Source organism: Gopherus evgoodei, chromosome 21, assembly GCF_007399415.2.
Source record: "Gopherus evgoodei ecotype Sinaloan lineage chromosome 21, rGopEvg1_v1.p, whole genome shotgun sequence".
NCBI classification, from domain to species: domain Eukaryota; kingdom Metazoa; phylum Chordata; order Testudines; family Testudinidae; genus Gopherus; species Gopherus evgoodei.
The window spans coordinates 17,120,291-17,146,440 of NC_044342.1; the positions used below are offsets into that span (position 1 = coordinate 17,120,291).

Here is a 26,150-nt window from a genome sequence, read left to right on the forward strand (position 1 = left end):
GAGAGATAAAGGGGGGATCTCACCCACTCCATGAGGCTTGAACTGGTCGGGATTCCCCGGTGATGGTGGTAGCTCAGGATCCTGAAGGTAGGAGACAGGCAGAGCCCCCAGCAAGATCAGTCAGGAGAAGATGAAGTCCGAAGGGAACTGATGCATAGTTTGGATCTAAGCATCAGAACCCTGATTAGAGGGTAAGTAGGTAAGCTGATGACTCAAGGGTTTTCTTTAGGCTAGACAATAGGAGCTGATCACTCTTGGCTATGGCTGATGTTTTCTTCCAGGGAGCTCTCAATGCAACTAGGCTGCTTCACTATTTGGATTCAGTTAAGGATTCATTACTAGAATTGGTCTGATAACTGCTGAGCTGGGTGTGTGCAGTCATAGGTCCATTAGCATCTGGAGCACAGATTCCCATGATGCAGTGTTTCCCTGCTTTTTCCACTCCCAGAGTTCAGTGCGGTTCTCTGTTTTCCATTCTGTATGTAAATTGAGATGTCTCCCTGTCCCATCTTTCATGTAGATGAGGCTAGGGGAGTTGTGTCTGTTCTTCATTCTGTATGTTGTGATGGGGCAAGGCCAGACGGCTACAGTAAAGTACTGAGAAACAGGTATGTTAGCCCCAGGCTAAACAAATCCCTAGTACCCTGGTAACCAAATGGCAGTTGCTCCAGGTTAATCAAGGCACCTGGGGCCAATTAAGATCTTTCTAGAAGGCGGTGGAGATAGCTACTTTAATTAGAACAGCCTGCAGCCAATCAAGGCAGGCTAATCAGGGCACCTGGGTTTAAAAAGGAGCTCACTCCAGTCAGGGAGGGAGGAGCCAGAGGAGAGGAAGTGCATGTGAGGAGCTGGGAGCAAGAGGCACTAAGGAGCTGAGAGTGAGAGGGTGTGCTGCTGGAGGACTAAGGAGTACAAGCGTTATCAGACACCAGGAGGAAGGTCCTGTGGTGAGGATAAAGAAGGTGTTTGGAGGAAGCCATGGGGAAGTAGCCCAAGGAGTTCTAGCTGTCATGCAGTTGTTACAGGAGGCACTATAGACAGCTGCAATCCACAGGGCCCTGGGCTGGAACCCAGAGTAGAGGGCGGGCCCGGGTTCCCCCCAAACCTCCCAACTCCTGATCAAACACAGGAGGAGTTGACCCAGATTGTGGGGAAGATCACTGAGGTGAGCAAATCTGCCAATAAGAGCAGGACCCATCAAGGTAGAGGAGGAACTTTGTCACAATGTAAATTGAGATGTCTCCCTCTCCCATCTTTCATTCGGATGAGGCTAGGGGAGCTGTGTCTGTTCTCCATTCTGAATGCTAATGGAGATGTCTTAATCTTATCACCCTTGTCAGGAAGGACTTTGGTGTATCTCCCAATGCCCTTCACTGCTCTCTGCAAGTTTTTTCCTCTGATGGGTTTTGGTTTAAGCAGAGGCTAGGGGGTGAGGAGTGTCTTTTATGTGTCAGGCGGGATACTGCACCCTGGTTCCCCAAGAACGCAGAACTGACTGATATCGAGTCTGCTTGGGACAGCTACCATGTTGCATTCACTTATGATGCAAACATTAATGAGACACACATACACTGTGCTCTTGCTTTTGTTTGTTCTTCTCTCATGATTGTTGATTGATTTTTGCCCTAGGTTCTTCTATAGTATTTACTATAGACCAGGGGTTCCCGGAATGTGGACCTCCGCCAAAAGGTGATCAGCTAGCGAAATTGCATTCTTCAGTCAAGCTCTTGGTAAATCTTTAATTCTATGACTCATATAATTTAAGTAATTTAAGTAAAAGCTATATAAGTGTAATATTTTGAGCTGCATATGTTGGATAGAGTATAGACAAAAAACATGCTGCTATAGGTCAAGTTTAAGTCTTGTGAGTATAACGGTGCATTCACTGCAAGGTAACCTTAGCAACATACACACAGTCTGCCATTTACAACTGTAAAAAAGGCGGACTATGTTTTTCAGTATTTCAATCTGATGTGGATCAATTAATTTTTTGAAAATGAGAAGGGTGCACTGATGGAGAAGATAATGAAAATCCCGGCCCATCCACAGCTACACAAAATGAGCCAGCCAAAAAAATAAAGAAAGTGGTAAGAAAATATGATGACACATACTAGAAGTTGGGATTCTCCTTTAGCAGATTGGACATATACCCATTGCCTCAGTGTGTTATAATATAACTGTTATTTTTTATTTGAATTTACAATATTTAATTAATTTCTAATTAGTAGAGAGCAAGATTGAGTCTTTACTTACATAGCACAGAAATTCAGATTTTACAGTAACAAAAAATTGAAAACACAACACGGTTCAAATTTGGACATCTATTTTGTTTTTAAAACAACAAATAATAACAAAATGTGTTTTTTTTAACAATTTTGTTAACAGTGTTGTGTTGCTTATTGCTCAGTTTTATACAAAATTTTGTTCTCCCTGTTTGATCAGCACATTTTGATCTTAATACTTTTTTAAAGTGTAGTTTTAGTAGAACAGTTTGGTTTCAAAGCACTGAAAACTGTTTGTTTATTTGTTTGTTTTGTATTTTAAGCACAAATTTCTAGGGATTTCTATCATTGCAGTTGTTTACATTAAAATCAGGGGTGACTCTAGGCATTTTGCCACCTCGAGCACGGAGGGTCCCCTGGTCCCGCGGCTTCGGCAGACCCTCCGCAGGCAAGCCGCCGAAGGCAGCCTGCCCACCCTCCTCGCGGCGACCGGCAGAGCGCTCCCCACGGGACACATATTGAGGGGAAGCCGGGCTGAGCTCAGACAGAAACCTGCCCTTGCTGGTTAAGGACAAACTCTCTGCTGGAGGGGGCTGCAGTTCTACAGCTCACAGGGGAGACACAGTGAGTGAGAAAACTCCTGTCTGCCGCTGCCTGTCTGTGACTCCCACACACAGCTACAGACACAGACTAACTGCACTGTTAGCAGAGATGAGCCCGCAACTTCCCCTAGTCCCCCAGCACACTCTGTGCGCCTCATTCCACCCCTCCCCCTCTCCCCCCCAACACACCTCCCAGTATCCCAGGCTGAGAGAACCAACATTGAAGTGAATGAATGAAAACATGGTTTTTAACGCCCCTCTAACAGCCAGGCGGAGGGTTTCCGAGCTGCCCCGCAGATATTGGCACCTCATGCCTATTATAACCCCTCAGGAGCTCTAGAAAATCTCAGCCTGGGCAGACAGGTTTGAATTCTGGAAGGAGCCTAGGAGCGCCAGACAGCCACTTGCCAGGGGCTTTCATTCAATGTGTGTTTTAGGGCTAGATCCACAAGGTATATTCAGCACCTAACTGCCACCTTATGTGCCTAAATCGGACGTACCACCAAGATCCTCAAAGCGGGCACCCTGTAAGCACCAAAATCCCCTAGGCGCCTTGCTGATGATATGTCCTGGGCAGAGAGAGCAGGGAAGCGAGTCACTCTACAGCCCAGGGGTGAGGACACTTTCTGGGACTCAGGAGGTGACTCAAGTCTCTGCTCTAATGAATCCTTAATTACCTATAGCAAGTGAAATAGCCTTGGAACAGCCATGTCCCCTGGTGAGCTTAGTCCTAACGGTATCCATTCTTAGCATTCCCCTGTGATGTTATCTGATTAAAATGTGACCATATAGATCACTGTTGCAACCACTGTTCTATATTTGAGGCAAATGTTGTACAAAGGTTTTGGAGTGGGTGTCTATGAAGAGATTCTGATTTGCTGGCTATGGTTATGCTCTCTGTGTGCGTGCGTCATTATTGTATGTGAAGGTATAAATATTGGCTCTATACTTGGTTTTCAAATGTTTGCTCCTGGGGTAACGGTCACAAGGTAATTAGCCAGCACATCTTAGAGGGCCTATTCAAATTGAGTGATCCATCGAAAGAACATTTATCTGACAATGGACCATGGGAATTTCCTGCTGTGACTAGGCAAAATGCATGGACATGAGACTTCCCCATATGACATCAGACTCCTTCTTGTTGCTGTAATTTTTCTCAGTAAGAACAATGGGATGCCCTCCACATGGCAAAAGCTAAAAAGGGCCCTGGAAACACCTCCCTTTTCTCTTCAATCCTGTGTCTTACTTCTGGAGGAAATTTGCTATGAACTAAAGCTCTGAACAAAAGACTGCATGACCCATCCAAGCTGTGGATGTGATCCAGAGACTTGTCTTAAGGCAACAGTTTATCCCATCACTGCTACAAGCCTGAACCAAGAACTTTGCCATTACTATATGTAATTGATTCCTTCAGCAAATTTTAACTCTTCTTTCTTTCTCTCTTTCTTTCAAACTTTAGATTGTAGATACTAAAGGATTGGCACCAGTGTGATTTTTGGGTACGATCTAAGTTATATGTTGACCTGGGTATATGGCTGGTCCTTTGAGATCACAAGAACCTTTTATTTGTTGAGACTGGTTGTAAAGAACATAAGAATGGCCATACCGAGTCAGACCAAAGATCCATCTATCCCAGTGTCCTGTCTTCTGACAGTGGCCAATGCCAGGTGCTCCAGAGGGAATGAACAGAACAGGGAATCATCCAGTGATCCTTCCCCTGTTGCTCATTCCCACCTTCTGGAAAACAGAAGCTAGGGACACCATTATTGTCCATCCTAGCTAATAGCCATTGATGTACCTATCCTCCATGATGAATTTATCTAGGTTTTTTTTCCCCCACTTGTTATGGTTCTGGCCTTCACAACCTCTTTTGGCAAGGAGTTCCACAGGTTGACTATGCATTTTGTAAAGAAACAATTCCTTTTCTTTGTTTTAAACCTGCTATCTAATAAATGAGTCTGATTTGGTATTTAGCTATACTAATGAATCTACCCAGGACTCTTCTACTAATATGATAGTTCGGAGCGTTCTCTGCTTCAGTCACAGTTTCTGACCCAATTAGGGGACGCATCCTCTGCATCACAATTAGTTCCTGCTTGGTGATAACCACATTTCCTCTTGTGAAGACATTTACAGTTGACATTTCGAGCAACAACTCATAACTTTGCAGTCTCAGGGTTATGAACACAGGGCCTGACACAGCTCACACTGTACGCAACGGGGTGTTTCCCATGGAGTAGTAATGACCTTTTTCATCAGGGTACAAAGATTTAAGACACTTTTTGTACACTAAACTCTTTTGATCACGTTAATCATGTCACCAAACCAGCAGTTTTGTCCTGGGAAGGAATATCCATTAATTGCTGTATCGAGGAATGACCCAAGCCAAATGAAGACAATGGAAGGATTCATTCCATTCTTGTCAGTGATCTTTACATCACACTCCCGGTAATAGACTTTTTTTGTCTTAGACACACAGATGTCCCCCAATCACCATAATATGAGCACCTCATAATTTTTTTTATTGCATCTATCCCCACTACACCTCAATGAGGTAGGAAAGTTCGATCATCTCCATCTCACAGCCTGAGAACTGAGGTACACCTATGGGAGTTGGATGCCTCGTGCTTCAGAAAATGTACATTGATGCCTCAGTGCTTGGAAAAATCTGGCCTCAGGTTACTTCTCCAGTGATACATTAGTCCTCCCCTTTGATTTTGCGCAGGGTGAAGGAATTTATACAATTTCCCACAAAGGACAGAACATCCTTAGTTGGGTCCCTTCCTCTTTCTTTCCTCTTCAGGAGACAAATTCTGAACCCACTCAAAACCTCCCAGTCAGGCACAGATTCATAGACTTAAAGGCTGGAATGGAGCAGTATGAGAAACTAGTCTGAGCTCCTGCATAATACAGGCCACAGAGCCTCAGCCTGGTTCATTCTGGTTCTGTCTAAGACCCTCTTCAATTCACCATGCTGGAATTCTGCTCAGTGTCACCCGGTCAGTGACACATTCCAGCAGAAGGGCCGTGATCACTCAGCTTTTGTCATGGCCAGCCACCAGGTTTCTTTGTGTCTTTGCTTTGTTTTCTGTTTCTTTGTCTGGTTAGTTGAATAATTTTTCACCTATGCTGGGTTTTGTGGTCCAAGGAGAAAAAAAAATCCTGGGTTAAATGAATAAATAAATAAATAACCTCTTCAAAATATTCATTTTCTGGTTTTAATAATAATACAAAATTGGGGTCAGTGAGAAATAGACGGGCTGCAGAATCCACTTCTCCAATCCACTCCCAGGGGGCAGCAAGGAGCAAACAGCAGAGCACAGCAGAGCCTTGGGGACAAGAGTGAAAGCGGGCATTGAAGGCTGGAAAGAGGGCTGGCTCCAGGCACCAACAAACCAGCACAATTCAAGGGGTGGCAAAAAACCTAGAGCTGGCCTTGGTTGGAAAACATCACTTTCCAGCTCTGTACCTCCACAAAGGCTCCTTTGCACATAGGACCCGCAGGTGCCCTTTGACTTCACCTCAAATCTCCGGGTTTCACTTCTGCGCTGGGTCTGTCAGGCTCCTGGGTAGTGGCTGGAGTGGGTCTCCAGGGCGGAGCACACAGGAAAGAGTTGACATTACACCGATTCACCGAAAGGACGATTCATTGTCTCCCTAGAGAATCCCAACAACCAGCTGGATTTACAAACGAGCAGCTGGAGATGCCAGGACACAGACCTAGACCATAGTCACAAAGCCCATCACCAAAACCAATAAAGGGTTCACACCGTGCTTGGCTTTTAAAATGGCCACATCTAAGAGAAGACAGGAATCAACCCCAATAGTCAACATTATGTCAATGGCACAGATTTATGCTCGGTTTTATTTTACAGACTGGAGTAGATGAAATAGGTAATATTTGATTGATCATACAGAGGACTGTATAAAATCCTTTCATGTTCTGTATTCCATTATTACTTGCAGAAATCATTGGTCTGAAGCTACCATTGCAGGAAATATAAACAGTGATGAATCACATAAAGTTGTGTGCCAAATGCCTCTGAAGGATGCTATCATTGTGGAAGCAACCTATTTAATCTATCTATCTATCCCCATCTACCCCCTCTATCTAATCTATCTGTCTGTCTATCTATTTATCTATCTATCTATCCCCATCTACCCCCTCTATCTAATCTATCTATCTATCTATCTATCTCTCTATCTATCCCCATCCGCCTCCTGTCTAGCCATGTCACTCAGAGCAGGGACGTGTATCACACTCATCTCTATGGGTTCTTTCTTTGCTATCTAGAATTGTCAACTCCTAACTGTCAGTCAGCAATGGCTGGGGTGTTGTTAGTATCTATGGTTCCAAGAAATTCCTGTGATATTGCGGCTAAGCCCTTTCAAGGAGAGAAATAAGAGGATTGGAGAGATTTACGTGGGTCTGTCCCTGTGTAGTGAGATGAATGGTGTTTTCATTGATGGAAAAATAATGCTTATAAAACCAAAGAGAGAGAGACTTCTCCTCTTGCTGGAAAACAATGCACATTCCCAACTGGAAAGACAATATGCAATGTAAGAGACCGGGGACATCTGTGAATATATTTGTAAGTAGGTAGATTAAAAGGACACAGGGAACTTGGAGCACAGATCCCCTAAGCACCTTTTGAAAACTCACCCTTATATTTCCAAGGACAAGGAAATGAGTTTCTGGAGAGTTTTGGCCTCCTCTTTTCCATAGCAACACATTGGTAAGAGGGTTTGTATGACTTTGAAGGGGCTCAGAGATGTTTAAGTGCAGAGATAGAGATGGCTGATTTTGGGGCAGGGAGTCAGGGGTGTGTGTGAGGAATCACTTGGTGAAATAACCTCAAACCAGCCCCACAATCTCTACTCCGATCTCTGAACTGACCCAGCAGGTTTCAGTTTCACCTGACTCTCAATGAAGATTTTAGCCTGGATTTATAATTCCACTTGGGCTAGAATCAGGTGGACCTTTGGTATGACACGGTATGGCCATTCTTATGTTCTTATGAAGGACTTGTTCTCACAACTTGCACGATCAACCTGTGGAATTCATTGCCAAGGGATGCTATGAAGGCCAAAATGCTAACAAAGTTCAAGAAAGAAATATAAGTTCATGGAAGACAGGTCTATCAATGGCTACTAACCAAGGTGGGCAGGGATGCGACCCTATGCTCTGACTACTAGAAGCTGGGACTGGACAGTGGGGATGGATCACTCAGTGGTTGCCTGCTCTGTTCATTCCCTTTGAAGCATCTGGCATTGGTCACTGTCCGCAGACAGGACACTGGGCTTGATGGACCTTTGGTCTCACCCAATGTGCCTGTTCTTATATGCTCATGGGGAGAACCTCACACTGTTCTGTGATGTGTCTGATTCCTCCTTAGGACCAGATTTTTAACATCAGGTGACAGTCCTCAGGGGGTCTCTGTGACCAAACCCATCACACCCTGTTCAAAGCAGGACCAACCCCAACTAAATCATCCCAAGCAAGGCTTTGCCAACGAGGGCCTTGAAAACCTCTAAGGATGGAGATTCCACCACCTCCCTAGGTAATCTATTCCAGTACTTCACCACCCTCCTAATGAAACAGTTTTTCCTAATATCCAATTTAGGCCTCCCCCACTGCACCTTGAGAACACTGCTCCTTGTTCTGTCATCTGGTACCACTGAGAACAGCCTACATACATGATCTCTGGAACCCCCTTCAGGTACTTGAAGGCTGTTATCAAATCCCCCCTCTCTCATCTCTTCTGCAGACTAAATAAGCCCAGTTCCCTCATGTGTCCCAGCCCCCTAATCATTTTCATTCCCCTCCTCTGGACTATTTCCAACTTGTCCATATATTTTCTGTAGTAGGGGGCCCAAAAGTGGATGCAATACTCCAGATGTGGCCTCACTAGTGCCAACTAGAGGGGAATAATCACTTCTCTCCATCTGCTGGCAATGCTCCTAATAATGCAGCCTGTTTTGCCATTAGCCTTCTTGGCAACAAGGTAACACTGTTGACTCATATCCAAGGATCTCTATGAAGCATTCTTAAAACTATGATACCCACCTCCTGAAGTGAAGAAACAAACTGATAGAACCAGAAGGGTACCCAGAAGTCACCTACTACAGGACAGGTCCAACAAAGAAAGTAATAGATCACCACTAACCGTCACCTACATCCCCCAACTAAAACCTCTCCAACACATCATTAAAGATCTACAACCTATCCTGAAGGACAATCCCTCACTCTCACAGACCTTGGGAGACAAGCCAGTCCTCAGTTACAGACAGTCCCCTAACCTGAAGAAAATACTCATCAGCAACTACACACCACACAACAAAAACACTAACCCAGGAACCAATCCCTGCAACAAACCCCATTGCCAACTCTGACTGTATATCTATTCAAGGGACACCATCATAGGACCTAATCGCATCAGCTACACCATCCGTGGCTCGTTCACCTGCACAGCTACCCATGTGATATATGCCATTATGTGCCAGCAATGCCCCTCTGCCACGTACATTGGCCAAACCGGACGGTCCCTATGCAAAAGAATGCATAGACACAAATCAGACATCAAAAATTGTAACATTCAAAAACCAGTAGGAGAACATGTCAACCTCCCTGGACACTCAAGAACAGCCTTGAAAATGGCAATTCTTCACCAAAAATCTTCAAAAACAGACTTCAATGAGAAACTGCAGAATTGGAATGAATTTGCATACTTGACACCATCAAATTAGGCCTGAATAAAGACTGGGAGTTGCTGGGTCACTACAAAAAGTAATTTTCCCTCTGCTGATACTCACACCTTCTTGTCAACTATTGGAAATGGACGACATCCACCTTGATTGCATTGGCCTCGTCAGCACTACAAAATAAACAACTGTTGAGAACAGGTTTCAGAGTAGCAGCCGTGTTAGTCTGTATCTGCAAAAAGAACAGGAGTACTTGCGGCACCTTACAGATAAACAAATTTATCTGAGCATAAGCTTTCGTGGGCTACAGCCCACTTCATTGGATGCATGGAATGGAACATATATTGAGGAGATATGTGGAGAGAGAGAGAGAGAGAGAGAGAGAGAGAGAGCATGAAAAGATGGGAGTTGTCTTACCAACTCTGAGAGGCCAATTAATTAAGTAAGGAAAAAAAAACTTTTGAAGTGATAATTGTTGTGTATTTGGTTGTCACGGTTTTTGTTCCTATGGCAACTGAGTTAGATTATTATGGGATAGCCCAGCCAGCTTTGGCCGGTTAGGCGAGTTCTGTGTCTGTAAATAAATGGTAGTTTTGTTAGCTGTCTGCTGTCTGACCTCAAGTGATTTCTTCCTAAACCAGCTGCCCCCAAGGATATAACAAGTGGCGACAATAGATGGGATTCCAGTGCTGCTCCAGTAACAGAAGGAAGTAGGAGTCAAGGTAAAGAACAAATAAACACAAAAACTGCTTGTTTGCACTGACTGTGAAAGTGAAACTAAAAATCATGGCTACTCTGACCAGGCCACTGGAACCTTTTGATGAGAATTTAGTTCAATGGCATGTGTATACTGAGCATTTTGAGCTTTTTGTTATTGCAAATGACATTACAGAAGAGAACAAGGTGCCAATATTCTTAAGTGTTGTAGGGGCTAAAACCTACTCCTTGCTACGCAGCTTACTACACCCTGTTAAGCCTGAGACTAAATCTTACAGTGACATTGTGGAAATCCTGGGGTCCCATTTTTCCCCAAAACCACTGGTAATTGCTGAAAAATATTGGTTCCACAAAAGGGACCAAAAAGAAGATGAAACAGTTGTACAATTTGTGGCAATTTTTAAAAAGCTAGCAGAACACTGTGAATTTAAAGAGAAGTTAAATGATGCCCTGTGTGACAGGTTAGTGTGTGGCCTGTACAGTGAAGCTATACAGAAGCGCCTACTGACAGGATCAGCTTACATTACAGAAGGCTGTTGATATTGCTGTATCCATGGAACTGGCTACAAAGGAGGCGCAATACATCGGTGCATCCCCTAGGGTGCAAAAAGTGTCACAAGAACCTACCCACAAAACTGTGCAGAGTCAGGAATGTTATCACTGTGGTAAGCCAGGTCACCAGGCATCAGAATGCTGGTGTAAGGATCTGGTGTGTTGACACTGTGGCAAAAAGGGACACACTGAGTGTGCCTGTAAACAAAAGAAAAAGAGGCCTATGGTCTGGCCGACAAAAAGAGGAACCCTACATTCCCTAGAGCAGACCCAGGATGATCAAGATGACACTTCATCGCAAGAGGAAGTGCCACTGCATGTTTTGTCTTTGGCAGTGGGCTCACATGAATACTGGGTAATCCCGTTGTTGGATGGCAAACCTATACGCATTGAACTGGACACCGGTGCAGCCGTCTAGCTGGTCTCCAAGACTGTGTATAAAGAAAAGCTACAGCATCTTCCACTTAAGGCAACAAAAACTGTTCTGAAGACGTATACGGGAGAAGCTGTGCCCATGTTGGGCACTATTGATGTTAAGGTGGAGCTCAATGGACAGGCTGCTAAGTTGCCACTGTTTGTGGTGAGAGGTAACTACCCAGCCTTAATGGGTAGGTCTTGGCTTGGGAAGATTCAGCTGAACTGGGCAGAAGTGCACCGGCTGACTAAAGAAGAAACCAGTCTAACCCCTATACTAAGGAAACATGCTGCTGTTTTTGGAGAGGATTTGGGAAGTATGAAAGGAATCACTGTGACATTGAACATTAAACCTGACAGTCCACCAAAATATCTGAAAGCCCGAACTGTGCCATATGCCATCAGTCCAAAAGTTGAAGCAGAGCTGGAGCACCTGGTCACCAATGGAGTTCTAATACCAGTTACACATAACCCATGGGGCACTCCTATCATTCCAATAGTGAAGGAAGATGGCTCTCTCCGGATTTGTGGTGATTTTAAAGTCACTGTCAACCCAGTGTTGTGCTCAGAGCAATACCCGCTTCCCCACATCGATGACATCTTCGCAGGTCTGGCTGGGGGACAAAAGTTCAGTAAGAGTGATCTGAGTCAAGCATATTTACAGATGCACGTCGATGAAAAGTCCCAAGAGCTGTTGACTATTGTGATTCATAAGGGGCTTTATCGATACTGTCGCCTACCCTTTGGAATAACGTCTGCTCCCATCCTGTTCCAGAGGGCTATGGACCAGATCTTGTGTGGCTTGTCAGGAGTTCAGTGCTATCTGGATGATATCCTGGTCACTGGAAGGAATGAAGAGGATCACTTAAAGAATTCAGAGGCTACCCTACAAAGACTGGAAGAGTATGACCTACGAGTTCGCAAAGACAAGTGTGAATTCTTCAAGCCCTCTGTTGAATATTTGGGACACATCATTGATTCTGCAGGTCTTCATAAGGCTCCTGCAAAAGTTAAAGCTATTGTGGAGGCTCCCCCACCTCTAAATGTAAGCCAGTTGCGCTTGTTTCTAGGACTACTGAACTATTATGGAAAGTTCATCTCACAGTTAGCCACACTGCTAAAACCACTTCATGAGCTCCTTGGGCAGAACAAGGCCTGGAAGTGGACTGAAGCCTGTGATGTTGCACTTAACAAAGCTAAGGATGCATTGCTAAATTCTGAAGTTCTAACGCACTTTGATCCATCCTTACCCCTACAATTGGCCTGTGATGCCTCCCCTTATGGAGTGGGAGCAGTCGTGTCACACATTATGCCTTCGGGAGAAGAGAGACCTATTGCTTTTGCTTCACACACTCTAAGCAAAGCAGAAACTAACTACGCCCAAATCGAACATGAGGCATTAGGAATTGTTTTGGGAATTCAGAAGTTTCATCAGTACCTGTTTGGGCAGAAATTTACTCTTCTCACAGACCATCGACCTCTGACGTCAATTTTTGGACCCGACACCGGCATTCCTCCATTAGCTGCTAGTCTTATGCAACGTTGGGCATTGTTACTTTCAGCACACACATATGAAATCAAATACCGGAAATCCACTCTGCACGGCAATGCAGATGGCTTCTTAAGGTTGCCTTTGCCGGTCAAACATCAAGATAGTGCCCAAAAGGAAATCTTCTACTTTGAACAGGTAGAGAATACACCCGTCATTGCTACTCAGATAAAGAAGGCAACTCGCCTTGACCCAGTATTGTCCCAAGTTATGGACCTGGTGATGCATGGAAAATCTTGATAAACCTCTCTGGTCTCACCCGACCTTGTTGCCTGCATGTCCAGAAGGATGGAGTTATCAGTCCAATCTGGTTGTTTGTTGTGGGGGAGAAGTGTCGTTATTCCACCATCACTGAGATCACAGATGTTAGAACAGCTACATTCCGATTACTGTGGAATAGTGCGCATGAAGGAAATTGCACAAAGCTATTTTTGGTGGCCTGGATTGGACAGTGCTATTGAAGAGAAGGCAAAAGCTTGTATGTCATGTCAGGGTGTGAGGAATGCACCCCAGTGGGCACCCTACACTCATGGGACTGGCCTGAAAACCTGTGGCAACGTATTCACATTGACTTCGCTGGCCCTCTTGAAGGAAGCATGTTCTTGGTAGCAGTAGATGCCCATTCTAAATGGCCAGAAGTCTCTATAATGCAGTCCACTACTGCAGAGAGTACTATCCAAAAACTACAGGGACTCTTTAGTCATTTCAGTCTACCAGAACAACTTGTGAGCAAGAACGGACCGCAGTTTGTCTCTCAGGAGTTTCAAAATTTTATGAAGGCAAATGGGATACACCACATCACCATATCATCCATCCACCAATGGATTAGCTGAAAGATTTGTGCAGACAATGAAACACGCTTAGAAACCATTCAAAAGCTTCTGGATACCTTCTTACTTTCCTACAGAAACACACCTCATGCTACGACCCAGGCATCCCCGGCCTTTCTAATGATGGGACGACAGCTGCACACTTGCTTTGATCTGCTGAAACCTTCTGAACCCCGACAAATTGTGCAACATCAGCAGCAATATCAAGTCATCAGACGGGCACCCAGAGCAAAAGACCGAACTTTTAGCTCAGGACAATCAGTTTTGGCTCGGAATTATACTTCCGGAGCTAAATGGGTCCCTGCCAAGATCATCACTCAAACAGGACCTGTTTCCTACACAGTCCGAACTGCAGAGAATCTTACCTGGCGGCGACATGTAGAACAGCTGTTGCCAGGTCATGCCAGTCCTCAGGACACATCTGCAGTTGAGTGGTCTGACTTCACCTCTTCTGGTGAGACACAGAATCACCAATCACCTGTTCCTGACTGTTCTCCATTACTGCCAGCGGCTGAGATACCCCTTTGCCCAGCACAAGCTGATACCACCTCCTCACTTGTTCGTGCTGCAGACCCTGAGCCCATGGTACTTTCGGGTGCAAAAACACCAGAAGTTCACTGTAGTCCACCTGGAGACAGAAGGCCTCCTTGTCGGCTGGATCTTTAGCTAGGGCAAACCCACGGTAATGGGGCAAAATAATCCAGGGTTTAGCTGGGAATGGAGGCAGTCTACCCTCCTTCTCTAGTCTAGTGTGTGTTTTATTTAGGGGAGGTGTTCTTATTTGGGGGGAGGAATATGTTGTGTAATTGGTTGTCACGGTTTTTGTTCCTATGGCAACTGAGTTAGATTATTAGGAGATAGCCCAGCCAGCTTCTGCCGGTTAGGTGAGCTCTGTGTCTATAAATAAATGATTGTTTTGTTAGCTGTCTGCCGTCTGACCTCAAGTGATTTCTTCCTAAAACGGCTGCCCCCAAGGATATAACAATAATCAAGATAGTTAGTACAGACAGTTTGATATGAAGTGTGAGAATACTTACATGGGAAGATAGATTCAATGTTCGTAATGGCTCAGCCATTCCCAGTCCCTATTCAAACCTAAGATGATTGTATCTAGCATATCAATTCCAGCTCAGCAGTTTCTCGTTGGAGTCTGTCTGGTCATTCAATGACAGACCTACGGGTGGCAATTTTGCAACAGAAAAGCTTCAAAACCAGACTCCAACGAGAAACTGCTGAGCTGGAATTGATATGCAAACTAGATACGATCATCTTAGGTTTGAATATGTATGCGTATATATATCTCCTCAATATATGTTCCATTCCATGCATCTAAAGAAGTGGGCTGTAGCCCACGAAAGCTTATGCTCAAATAAATTTTTTAGTCTCTAAGATGCCACAAGTACTCTTGTTCTTTTTGTTGAGAACAGGCCACTTCCGCTTTATTTGAATTGGCTTTGTTAGCACTGACCACCCACTTGGTAAGGCAACTCCCATCTTTTCATGTACTGTGTATATATGGCCTACTGTATTTTCCACTCCATGCATCTGATGAAGTGGATTTTAGCTCACGAAAGCTTATGCACAAATAAATGTGTTAGTGTCTAAGGTGCCACAAGGACTCCTCCTTCTTTTTGCTGATACAGACTAACACAGCTACCACTCTGAAAATTGACAACAGAGGATCCTAATCAGTGGAAAATGAATGTCATTCACTTCAGTGGCAGTGGAAGAGATCCAGAACCACTCAAAAGATGTTAAGCTCCTTGTAGAATTTGGGCATTAGTGTTCATGTATGGATGAATGTCTGGATGCATGAAGCAGGGTGCTTTATTGAAATGTGTTTCTAGAAAAAAACATTTTTCATAAAGAATATCTCTTACAGTATCAAGTTTTGTATAAAGAAATGTGTATTAAATGCATGAAAGATTAATGCTGAAAAAGTATCAGAGTAAAAGAAAGAAAGATGAAGTAAGGTAAATGAGGGGTAATCCTGTTCTCAAGGACTCAAATGGGCCATGACTAAGAAACTATATCAGTTCATCTCTATTTTACTATATAGTAACTCCTGCCTTAAAATCATCCCAGTTAACATTGTTTCGATGTTACGCTGCTGATCAATTAGAGAACATGCTCATTTAAAGTTGCGCTATGTTCCCTTATAGTGTTGTTTGGCAGCTGCCTGTTTTGTCCACTGCTTGCAGGAAGAGCAGCTTCTTGGAGCTACCTGGGAGGTGCTTGAAACCAGGGTGGACTGGCAGGCCCCATCAGCTCCCCACTCCCCTAAGTTTACTGGGCAGCAGCTGCCCAGCAGGCAAGCAATTGCCAGCAGTCCTGCTATCTCTCCCCACACTGCCATGTGCTGCTCCTGCCCTCTGCCTTGAAGCTGATCCCGGGAGCCTCCTGCTGGCTGTGCAGGGGAGGGGGGATGAGGGGAGCTAATGTTAGGGTGTCCCCCTCCCCCCATGCTCCTGCTCCCCACTTACCCCTTCTCCACATAGAGCAGGGTGGGGATAGTACAGGGCTCAGGGTGGAGAGAGTTTGCTGGCTACTGCTACTATCTCAACTTCTGGATCTTTTTAAAGGCAATGTACTTAAAGTGGGGTCAGCATACTTAACGAGGCAATGAGCATCTCTCTCTCTCTCTCACCCACCCACAGGGTGTATGTCTCTGTCTGCCATGCTGTCTCCTCTCCCTCCATTCCTGCTGCTTTGTAGAGTGTGATGCTACATTAACAGCAACGTGTCAAACCTTGAGGGCTCAGCCATGTGCTGGTTCATCATTTAGCAGTAAGGCATTCCCTGGGAAATATCCTTCCCTCTGAGTCCACCAAACTTCACAATCATCATTGCTGTGTACAGTATTCAATTGTTTATTTAAAACATATATATAATACATATATACATATATATACACATACAGAGAATATAATATACATTTATATAATATATATAACATAATAAAAAATTCCCTGGAACCTAAGCCCCCCATTTACATTAATTCCTATGAGGAAATTGGATATGCTTAATATTGTTTCACTTAAAGTCGCATTTTTTAGGAACATAACTACAACATTAAGCAAGGAGTTACTGTATGCTAAAATTTGTCCTTTAAGCTTCCATGCCTGTTTCTAAAAGCAACTAGTTTAAAAACAGTTTTCCTCAAGGCCTCATTGACCTCCTTGTTTCTCAGGCTGTAGATTACAGGGTTGATCATGGGAGTCAGGACTGTGTAGAAGACAGAGAATAGTTTGTGTAGGACCTTGTGATTTTTGGCTGTTGGAACCACATAGACAGTAATCAGTGTCCCATAGTAAACTATAACCACAATGAGGTGAGAGGAGCAAGTGGAAAAGGTCTTTTGCCTCCCTGTGGTAGTCGGGATTCTCAGGATGGTGGTGATGATACGAATGTAAGATGTCAGGACCAGTAGACAGGGCACAAGTGTCCCTAGAGCAGAGACAATAAATGTCAGCAGTTGCACAATCTGGGTGTCACCACAGGACAGCTTTATTACTGGTGAAAAATCACAAAAGAAATGGTTGATTTCTTTGGAATCACAAAATTTTGATTTGAACAAGAAAATATTTATTGTGGTGCAGCCTAGAAAGCTACTTATCCAGGACCCTGCCATTAGCTGGCAACAAATCCTGCCATTCATCAGAGCAGCATAGCGGAGTGGATTGCATACCGCTAAATACCTATCATAAGACATTGCCGCGAGCAGCAGAGATTCTGTAGCTGTCAGGATACCAAAGAAATATGTTTGCAGAATGCAGCCCTTAATAGAAATGGTTCTATCCCCAGTCAGGAGACTGGCCAGCAGCCTGGGTAGGAGGGTAGAGCTGTAGCAGATCTCCAGGAAGGACAAGTTCCCCAGGAAGAAGTACATGGGGGAGTGAAGGTGCTGATCAGTCACAAGTAGCGCAACAATGAGGATGTTCCCTGCCACAGTCACAACATAGATCACTAGAAACACGAGGAAGAGAAGGGGCTGCAGTTCAGAGACATTCCCAAACCCTAAGAGGATGAATTCCATGATGAGTGTTTGGTTTCTTCCTTCTCCTTTCCCATAATATGTATCTAGAAAAAGAAAGTCATTAGGTATTGATGGAGTGCACACAGTCAGGTTGTGCTGTCGATTACACTAGGTGAAACCAAGAGCGAGTAACCTCGTACCATGGCATCTCTCTACTGGAAAAGTGAAGCTGTCATTAAACAGAGGAAGACTCATATAATTAAGAGGTTGAGCTTCCAGTATAGGTGAACTAAGAGCCTATGGAATTGCAGAAATGTCTCTTCTACCTCCTTGAATCTCTCTTGAACTTTAAAGAAAAACTTTTAGGTTGGGATTTTGAAATATCTTTATCTTATCGGTGTCATATCAAGAAATCTAGAAGACATAACAAAAAATCAATAGATTGTAGATGAAAAATATTGAGAGTTCAACCATGGATACCTGTTCCCTGCAGCTGGGAGGTGTAATTCCGAGCTTGGATAGATGTACATACACTGGCTTTGGTCATCAAGCTAGTAGGATAAAATTAGCAGTGAGAACACAGCAGCACACACAGCCCTTTGATATGGCCACCTGTATATGTACCTAGGATCTCAGATGAGATTGGGCTTGGGCAGCTAGTCTCTGCTGTGGAGGCAATTTTTAGCACAAAGCTCAGTAGCTCAGTCAAAGATACAGTGTGTAGGTTTACTGGAGCAGGGAATTACACTTGCCACTTGCAGTATAAACACACCCCATAAGGCACAAACCGAAACAGCAAAGAGGCTGAGGTTTGCACAATGGTCTTCCACCAGCTGTCCTCTATCAGACAGATTCAAAGACAAATTTGCCCCATTTATAGATGTGGCTGAGAAACAGACACAAACATACAAAACCACACCACAACTGCTGCTAAACACACACTATGGGGAGTTTCCTGTACACAATTACACCAGATTCAATTGCATCAGCTTCATGTGGATTAACACAAGCGCAAGTGAGATTGGAATCCATCTGCATATAAAGAAATGTAAGTGAAATAAAAATGAAAACTCATGAAGAGAGAAAGAAGAGAGTCATTTTTATCCACAAGGGAGAATGTGCTTGTTGAAAAATGAAAAACTGGAGAAAAAGAAAGAGATATATAGACAGAATAAGTTAAAATACAGAGAGAGTGAGAGAGAGGCTACGTCTAGACTACCCACCGTATCAGCTGGTTAAAATTGATTGCTCGGGGATCGAAGTATCTAAGATCCGATTACTCACCCGTCCTCACTGCACGTAGCTGAAGTTGCGTATCTAAGATCAATTTCCCCCCATAGTGTAGACCAGCCCAGAGAGAGAGAGAAAGAGAGAGAGATTGTTTATTTCTCCAAAAGTTATCAGAAATAAAATATAGATACACTTCTACTGCAATATAACACAAATTCAGATATAACGTAGTAAAGCAGCGCTCCAGGGGGCTGGGGCTGAGCACTCCAGTGGATCAAACCAAGTTTGATATAATGCTGTTTCACCTATAACGCGGTAAGATATTTTGGCTCACGAGGACAGTTATATCGGGGTAGAGGTGTATGTATAAAGAGAAGTAGCAGATCCTTGCTGTTAAAGCAAAGATATCAGAGCGAATAAGTCTGAAATCTCTTCCTTGCTTTTCCCCTACACATTTCTTGATTTATCGATGATCGTACCTTCTGATCTCTTCAACCACTGCCTTTGGTTGCACCTGTATAAATGTAAGGGGACTGTTGCCCCCTTACTAACACTCAGTAAGGGTGTTTTGGTTGCTAGTTCCCAACACTAAAAGGGGAAGGGTGGAATGGAAAATCAGGATGCTGAAACTGACAGTCATCAGGAACAATGGGGAGAAGCCCATGCTCCAGATCAGCCTGATATACAGGGACGGTAGGCTAATCAGGGAGTCAGGAGGCCAGGGCGTCCCGTCCTCCGTGAGAGCTGGAATTGCCTGGGTTAGACAGAGTGGGGCTGAGCGAAGGAGAGAGCAGGGGCCCAAGCTGAACTGGGGAGCATAGCCGGACCAGCCAGAGGGGCCAGACAAGCAGCCCAGGGAGCAGGTCAGAGCTGAGAGCAGAGTCACAGAAGCAGCCTGCAGAGCAGACCTGCCCTGGGAGCAGAGCTGTAGCAACCAGAGCCAGAGAGGCCAGAGAAGCAGCCCAGGGAGCTGAAGGCAGAGCAACAGCAGCAGCCATGCTGATGCAGAGTGGAGCTAGAGCTGGAGCTGGGGCTGGATCAGTCCGTAGCTGGGTGTGGTGAGCAGCTGGAGAGAGCGAGGGGGACCCTGGACAGTGGGCCCAGCACAGGGAGACACTTCAGCCAAGAGACCCTGCAGACCAGACTTGGAGGGAGATCGTAACCCTGACAGGGCAGGGGCGAGGCTGGGTAGAAGGGTCCTGTCACCCAGAGTCTGAGAGTGTGTGGCCACCGCCAGAGCAAGTGTCCACCCGCAGCATCCCTGCAACACAGCCAGCACCTGAGAAAGTGACCTGGAACCTACAAGGAACAGACTGTGAACTGCCCTGACATGCCAGAGAAACCATTTGTAATGTTCCCTGCCACAGAGCGGGGTGAAGTGTTTTCCTTTAACCATTCCCATTTTTCCTTATTCTTTTTATAATTAATTGTTGATTAAACAACTTGTATTTGCTTTAAATTGTATGACATGATCAGGGGGTCAGGAAGGTGCCCAGTGCAAGAGAAGCCCTCCAGAATGGGGACAACCTAGCCCCTGTACTGGGTGACCACCCCAGCAGGGTTAGGGGTCGAGCCCCCCAGGAATCCTGGGCCCAGCCTTGTTGGGGTTATGAGGACTCTGCCAGACAGGAGAGTGGAAGGGGAGTCCTCAAGGGCAGGGAGGCCTCTGGGTAAAGGAAGTGGGAGCAAGGACTCAGATACTTTCACTAGCCCACTTCACCGGGGTAGTGCAGAAGCCAGGAAAGTTCCCCACAATAATGAGACCATTCCCCCGCTTACATAATCTATGTCTATACTGAGTGTGGCAATGGTACATTGAAAGAAAAATGGAAATCCAGAAAAGTGTGCACACAGAGAGAGAGAGAGAGAGAGAGAAGAGAGACTATTTGTTACAAAAATTTTAAAAGCAATAAAACTCACTTTGTGAAAAAATAAAATACACATTCAACTAGTCAATACACTAGATAAATGCATGGAGGACAGGTTCATTTAGGCTGTTAACCAGGCTGGGCAAGGATGGTGTCCATAGCCTGTTTGCCAGAAGCTGGGAATGGGTGACAGGGAATGTGTATCTGTATTGCTGTATTGTAAAACACGAATGTAGTCTATGATTGTGTATTGTGAGAGTGTGTAGGGGAGAGATCCTACCCATAGCAGATGTGAAGAAAATAACTGATACCTTTGCCCATCTGGGGCCTGAAACGATCCCCCTTGTAGTAAGGACTGAGAGTCTTTTCCTTAATGACAAAGGACTTTGGATCTGACTCATGATTATAAGATACAAGATGTTGGAATGTATGAAGCATAGGGAGATAAAGAATGATTTTGCATCTTCTAACAGAGTGACAACTTACCCGGTAGGGGGCTGGCTGGTGATGTGAAGTTGACTGGTGGGGAAGTATGGATTTGATGACGTGCACAAACCCAGTCCAACAGATACCATTCTCTCTTTAATTACATTACAACCAATACAATTGTACTTGGTGTTGATGAACAGTATAGTAAACCCCTTCACCCACTTTGTTACTTTATCAAATATATTCAAGACCCCAGATAACCAATGCCAGTCAAGTTTATTTCTATAAGCCAGTAATAGTATAGCATATTAAAAAGGTGATGGGTGATGGACTAGATCACTTGATGATTCCTTGTTCTGTTCATTACCTCTGGGGCACCTGGCATTGGCCACTGTCAGAAGACAAGATACTGGGCTAGATGGACCTTTGGTATGACCCAGTTTGGCTGTTCTTATGCTCTAAATCTGAGAACCATTCATTGCTCTGTCTTAGGAGGGGTTCTCAGACTTTTGTATGGCTGACCCCTTTCACACAGCAAGCCTTTGAGTGCAACCCCCCCGCCTTATACGTTAAAAACTCTTTTTAATATATTTAATGCCATTATAAATGCTGGAGGCAAAATGGGGTTTTGGATGGAGGCTGGCAGCTCACGACTCCCATGTAATAACCTCACAACCCCCTGAGGGGTCCCGACCCCCAGTTTGAGATCCCTTGGTCTTAGGCATGTTTTGCTATAACTCATCTGTGATTCATTCCCCCCTGCGTGCTACCTAGAGCTAGGATTCCACTGAGCCCTCTGACCTACCAGTCTGGGCTCTTTCTCACACCTCCTCCAGCATTCACACAGGTAGGGACCCACCCAGCTGCAGTTACATGCAGGCTTTCTGATCAGCAACTGCATGAACCAACAGTAGAGAAGCTACAGAAAAGGTAACCACCAGCTTCCCAGCCTAGGACCCCGGAGCTGTACCACCCTGCCCAGGTCGAAACACTAACCAGTATGAATTTGTTACCCTGTTCCCTCTCCCTGATAGTGGAGGGGAATATGCACACTTGGGCTAACCAAGCTGATATTTCCCCCCAGGCACTTCAGTTAAAGGCACACTGGTTTAAGTTAAACTACAAACAAGTTTATTAACTACAAAAGTGACCATTAGGGATAGGAAACCGATCAAAGCAGATTACCAGCAATTAAAAACTCAAACTCAGTTTAACAGACTAGTTAGATTGACTATGAATGAACAGTTTCTCACCCTGACTGATGATACCAGCAGTCTGGTAAATACGCAAGGCACAAGCTGCATTTGCTTTGCAGCTTAGGATTTTCAGGTTTCCATACACATGCTAGAAATCATTTTAACCTGGGTCCAGCACTTCCTTCAGTTCAGCCTTTGTTCCTCAGGTCTCTCCAGGAATCCTCTTGTGTGGCATGATATCACTCCCTGCCTTATATAGCTTTAGCATAGGGTGAGAACCCTTTGTTTCAAAACTTGGTTCCCAGACCAGTTTGTGGAAAAATACAGACGGCCCCAGATGGAGTCCAGAGTCATGTGGTCTGGTCACCTGCCCTGGTAGAGTCATGGCTACCATTACTTACAGGCTTTCTGGAGTGTTCTCAGGAAGGCTCACCAGGTGGGAGATAAGCTTCTCCTAAGGCCAATTGTTTTCCCTAATGGCTCATTACCCTGAGTATGCCCTTCTCAACTAGCTCTCTAGACTGAAAGCACCTTCACCAGTGGATGTTACCCAGATGTAACTACATTTGAAATACAGATACACAGTCAACATTCATAATTTCAGATACAAAAACGATACATGAATACAAATAGAATAATCATATTCAGCAAATCATAGCTTTTCCAGTGACACCTTAAATGACCTATCTTGCACAAAATACATCAAAATTATTATATAATCATGTCATAATCATATCCCTATGAAGAATATGAGGAATAGTGTCACACCATTGACTTTCCCACTGGATTGAACAAGGAATCCTATTCCTCCTGACATGGTGGATGTCTGAGCAGGAATTTTTCATTTCTAAATCAGATTATTTCACTGTAAGTACACTGCTTTCCCTTTCACACAGATGATCCATTGCCAGCCGTACCCAACCCTAACCCTTCCATCATCTTTTCTAAGACCAGATTACAGTCTTTGCACTGCACTTTCCATTCTCTTCTACTATTGATAGTCTTCAATTATCTCAGTAAACTGAGCTTTGGGTTTCTTCCTGGATGTCTCAATCGTGCTGCATTTCTTGGTGTATTTTGTTGTTATTTCCTTTCACAGAAATTAGCATCTCTCCTGCTTGATAATTGTTTCTTCATATGAAATGATGTAATCTCCTTTGATATTCTGCTGGCGGGAAATTTGAAATGATTGTATAAGGGAAGTGAATATTTATTTTTATAAAGGAAAAACAATGGTACAAGGGTAGTTTTACTCCTAATTGTAGCAAGGTGGTGTGGTTCTCAGCTACCCCAGAGAGGGATGAGCCCCTGCGGATGCCATAGTGGGCAGATCCAGTGTAGCTTGTGCCCACTCCCCAGAGGTCAGGGTGCAGGACAGAAGTACAAAAGTCCAACCCAGAGCTCACTAGAGCCACAGCCACTAGAGAGGCCAGACGCCTCTGGCTGAGCTCCCGGTGGGGAGACTCCTGCAGTCTGCGATTGACCCGCAGACTAGCCAGACCAGCTGAGACCTGATGCCGACCAGGCCCTGGGGAAATTGTTAAGCCTGCCTGTGGCAAGCTACCTGGAGGAGCTGCCAACCCTATCGCTCGCCGAGTCCCCTGAGGAGCTGCCAAGCTGCTTGATTCCTTGGAAGACACTGTCCAGATTCAGGCACCTCTAGAGAGGGAGGTAGGAAGTAGCCCGGGGGCAACCGACCCTAGTCTGGCTGCAGCACATCCAGAGCCCATGTCAGCATGTTGCGGCCAGGATCCCCACTGACACAGCAGAGGGTCTTCTGTCGCTGTCAGGGCCCCGGGCTGGTACGCAGTGAAGCGGATGGGCCTGCGTCCCCCCTGCCACCCAACATGTGGGTTGCATCTTCCCCTCTCCCCAAGCCCTCTGGAACCGGGGCCTGACTTTGTTCACTGTTTGCTCAGCCCCTGCCTCAGGGTCTGAGCCACAAATTCTGTACTGTCCCACCCTGACCCAGGGCCTGGGCTTCCCTGTATTTACTTGTTTGTTCAGCCCTGCCTGAGGGCCTGAGTCACAGACTCTGAAGCCCTGTCTACACTACAAGTTTAGGTCGAATTTAGCAGCATTAGTTCGATTTAACCCTGCATCCATCCACACGACAAAGCCATTTTTGTCAACTTAAAATCGATTTCTGTACTCCTCCCTGATGAGGGGATTAGAGCTTAAATCGACCCTTCTGGGTCAAATTTGGGGTAGTGTGGATGCAATTCAACTATATTGGCCTCTGGAAGCAGAGTGCTCCATTGTGACCTCTCTGGACAGCACTCTGAACTCCAATGCACCGACCAAGTAGACAGGAAAAGCCCCATGAACTTTTAAATCTCATTTCCTGTTTGCCCAGCGTGGAGAGCTGATTAGGTAACCATGCAGAACTCATCAGCATAGGTGACCATGGAGTCCCAGAATCTCAAAAAAGCTCCAGGGTGGACCAAACAGGAGGTACGAGATCTGATCGCTCTATGAGGAGACAAATCTGTGCTATCTAAACTTTGTTCCAAAGATGAAATGCCGGAATATTTGAAAAAATCTCCAAGGGCATGAAGGACAGAGGCTATAACAGGGCCCCCCTGCAGTGCCGCGTGAAACTTAAGGCGCTCAGGCAAGCCTACCAAAGAGCCAGAGAGGCAAACGGCTGCTCTGAGTCACAGCATCAGACACAGGGCCGGCTCCAGGCACCAGCATTCAAAGCTGGTGCTTGGGGCGGCAATTTGCAAGGGGCGGCAGTCCATGTTGTTTTGCCCCCAAGCAGTGCACCGAGTTGGCAGTCCCTGTGCTCTTAAGGTGGCAGGCTCGTTTACGAAACAGTGGCAATTCGGTGGCAGCTTCTATGTTTAGCTGTCTGGGGCAGCTTCAGCTAAACATAGAAGCTGCCACCAAATTGCCGCAGCTGCGCAAACGCGCCTGCCGCCCTAAAGGCACAAGGACTGCCCCGCCACCCGCGGCAGCAATTCGGCATGCTGCTTGGGGTGGCGAAAACTGTAGAGCCAACCCTGGCCAGACATGCCACTTCTATGATGAGCTGCATACCATTCTAGGAGGTGCCCCTACAACTACCCCAACACTGTGTGTGGACTCCGTCAATGGATTCTCAAGCAATAGGAATGCAGATTTGGGGGATGAGGAAGATGATGATGATGATGAGGTTGAAGATAGTGCACAGCAAAGCAAGCGAGGAAACCATTTTCTCTGGCAGCCAGGAACTGTTTATTACCCTGGCGCCAATACCCTCCCAACCCACCCAAAGTGGGCTCCTGGATCTTGAAGGCAGAGATGGCACCTCTGGTGAGTGTAAATATTTGTAAATATTGTATATGGTTTAAAAGCAAGCATGTTTAATAATTAATTTACCCAGAAGACTTGGGATGCATTGGCAGCCAGTACAGCTACTAGAAAAGTCTGTTAACGTGTATGGAGATGGAGCGGAAATCCTCCAAGGACATCTCAGTGAAGCTTCACTAGATGTACTCCCAGGGTCACCTGGTTCAAATAGGGGAATTTTATTACGGGGACATTCAGAGGTGTCCATTTCTGCTGGGCTGCTTGCCTGTGGCTGAACAGAAATCATCCCTGCTGTTTGCCATGCGCTGGGGGGAGGGGTGAAGCGATCATCCCAGAGTATTGGGTGTGTGTGGGGGGGGAGGGGTTATTTGGGTTTGTGCTGCACTTTAACCCCAAAACCGCAGACCCTCCTTTTAAATGGCCAACCCAACAGACACTTGGTATGGGAAATGAATATGCTGCTGTTTGAAACCATCCCCACATGTTATGAAGGTTAAAGAAGCCAAAATACTGTGGTTTATTATGTCTGGCTGCAAGCCAAATCCTGTTGCCCGCCAATCCTGTGTGTG

General features: G+C 45.3%; 1 protein-coding gene across 1 annotated transcript; it reads right to left on the reverse strand.

The window, feature by feature from the left end:
- Positions 1-16,682: 16,682 nt before the first annotated feature.
- On the reverse strand, positions 16,683-18,111 carry LOC115638126 (olfactory receptor 10C1-like). The gene is made up of 2 exons (XM_030539706.1): positions 18,045-18,111; positions 16,683-17,668 (listed from the first exon to the last, which is right to left on the reverse strand). Exons 1-2 carry the CDS (start codon positions 18,109-18,111, stop codon positions 16,683-16,685), a joined length of 1,053 nt encoding a protein of 350 aa, XP_030395566.1.
- Between the last annotated feature and the right edge of the window lie 8,039 nt (positions 18,112-26,150).

Bases quoted from the DNA above. Each gene is read 5' to 3' on its own strand.
- LOC115638126 (XM_030539706.1), bottom strand. From the start codon at position 18,111: ATGACCAAAGCCAGTGTATGTACATCTATCCAAGCTCGGAATTACACC. The intron at 17,669-18,044 runs GTATCCATGGTT...TTCTTTTTCTAG, and splicing joins CTCCCAGCTGCAGGGAACAG to ATACATATTATGGGAAAGGA.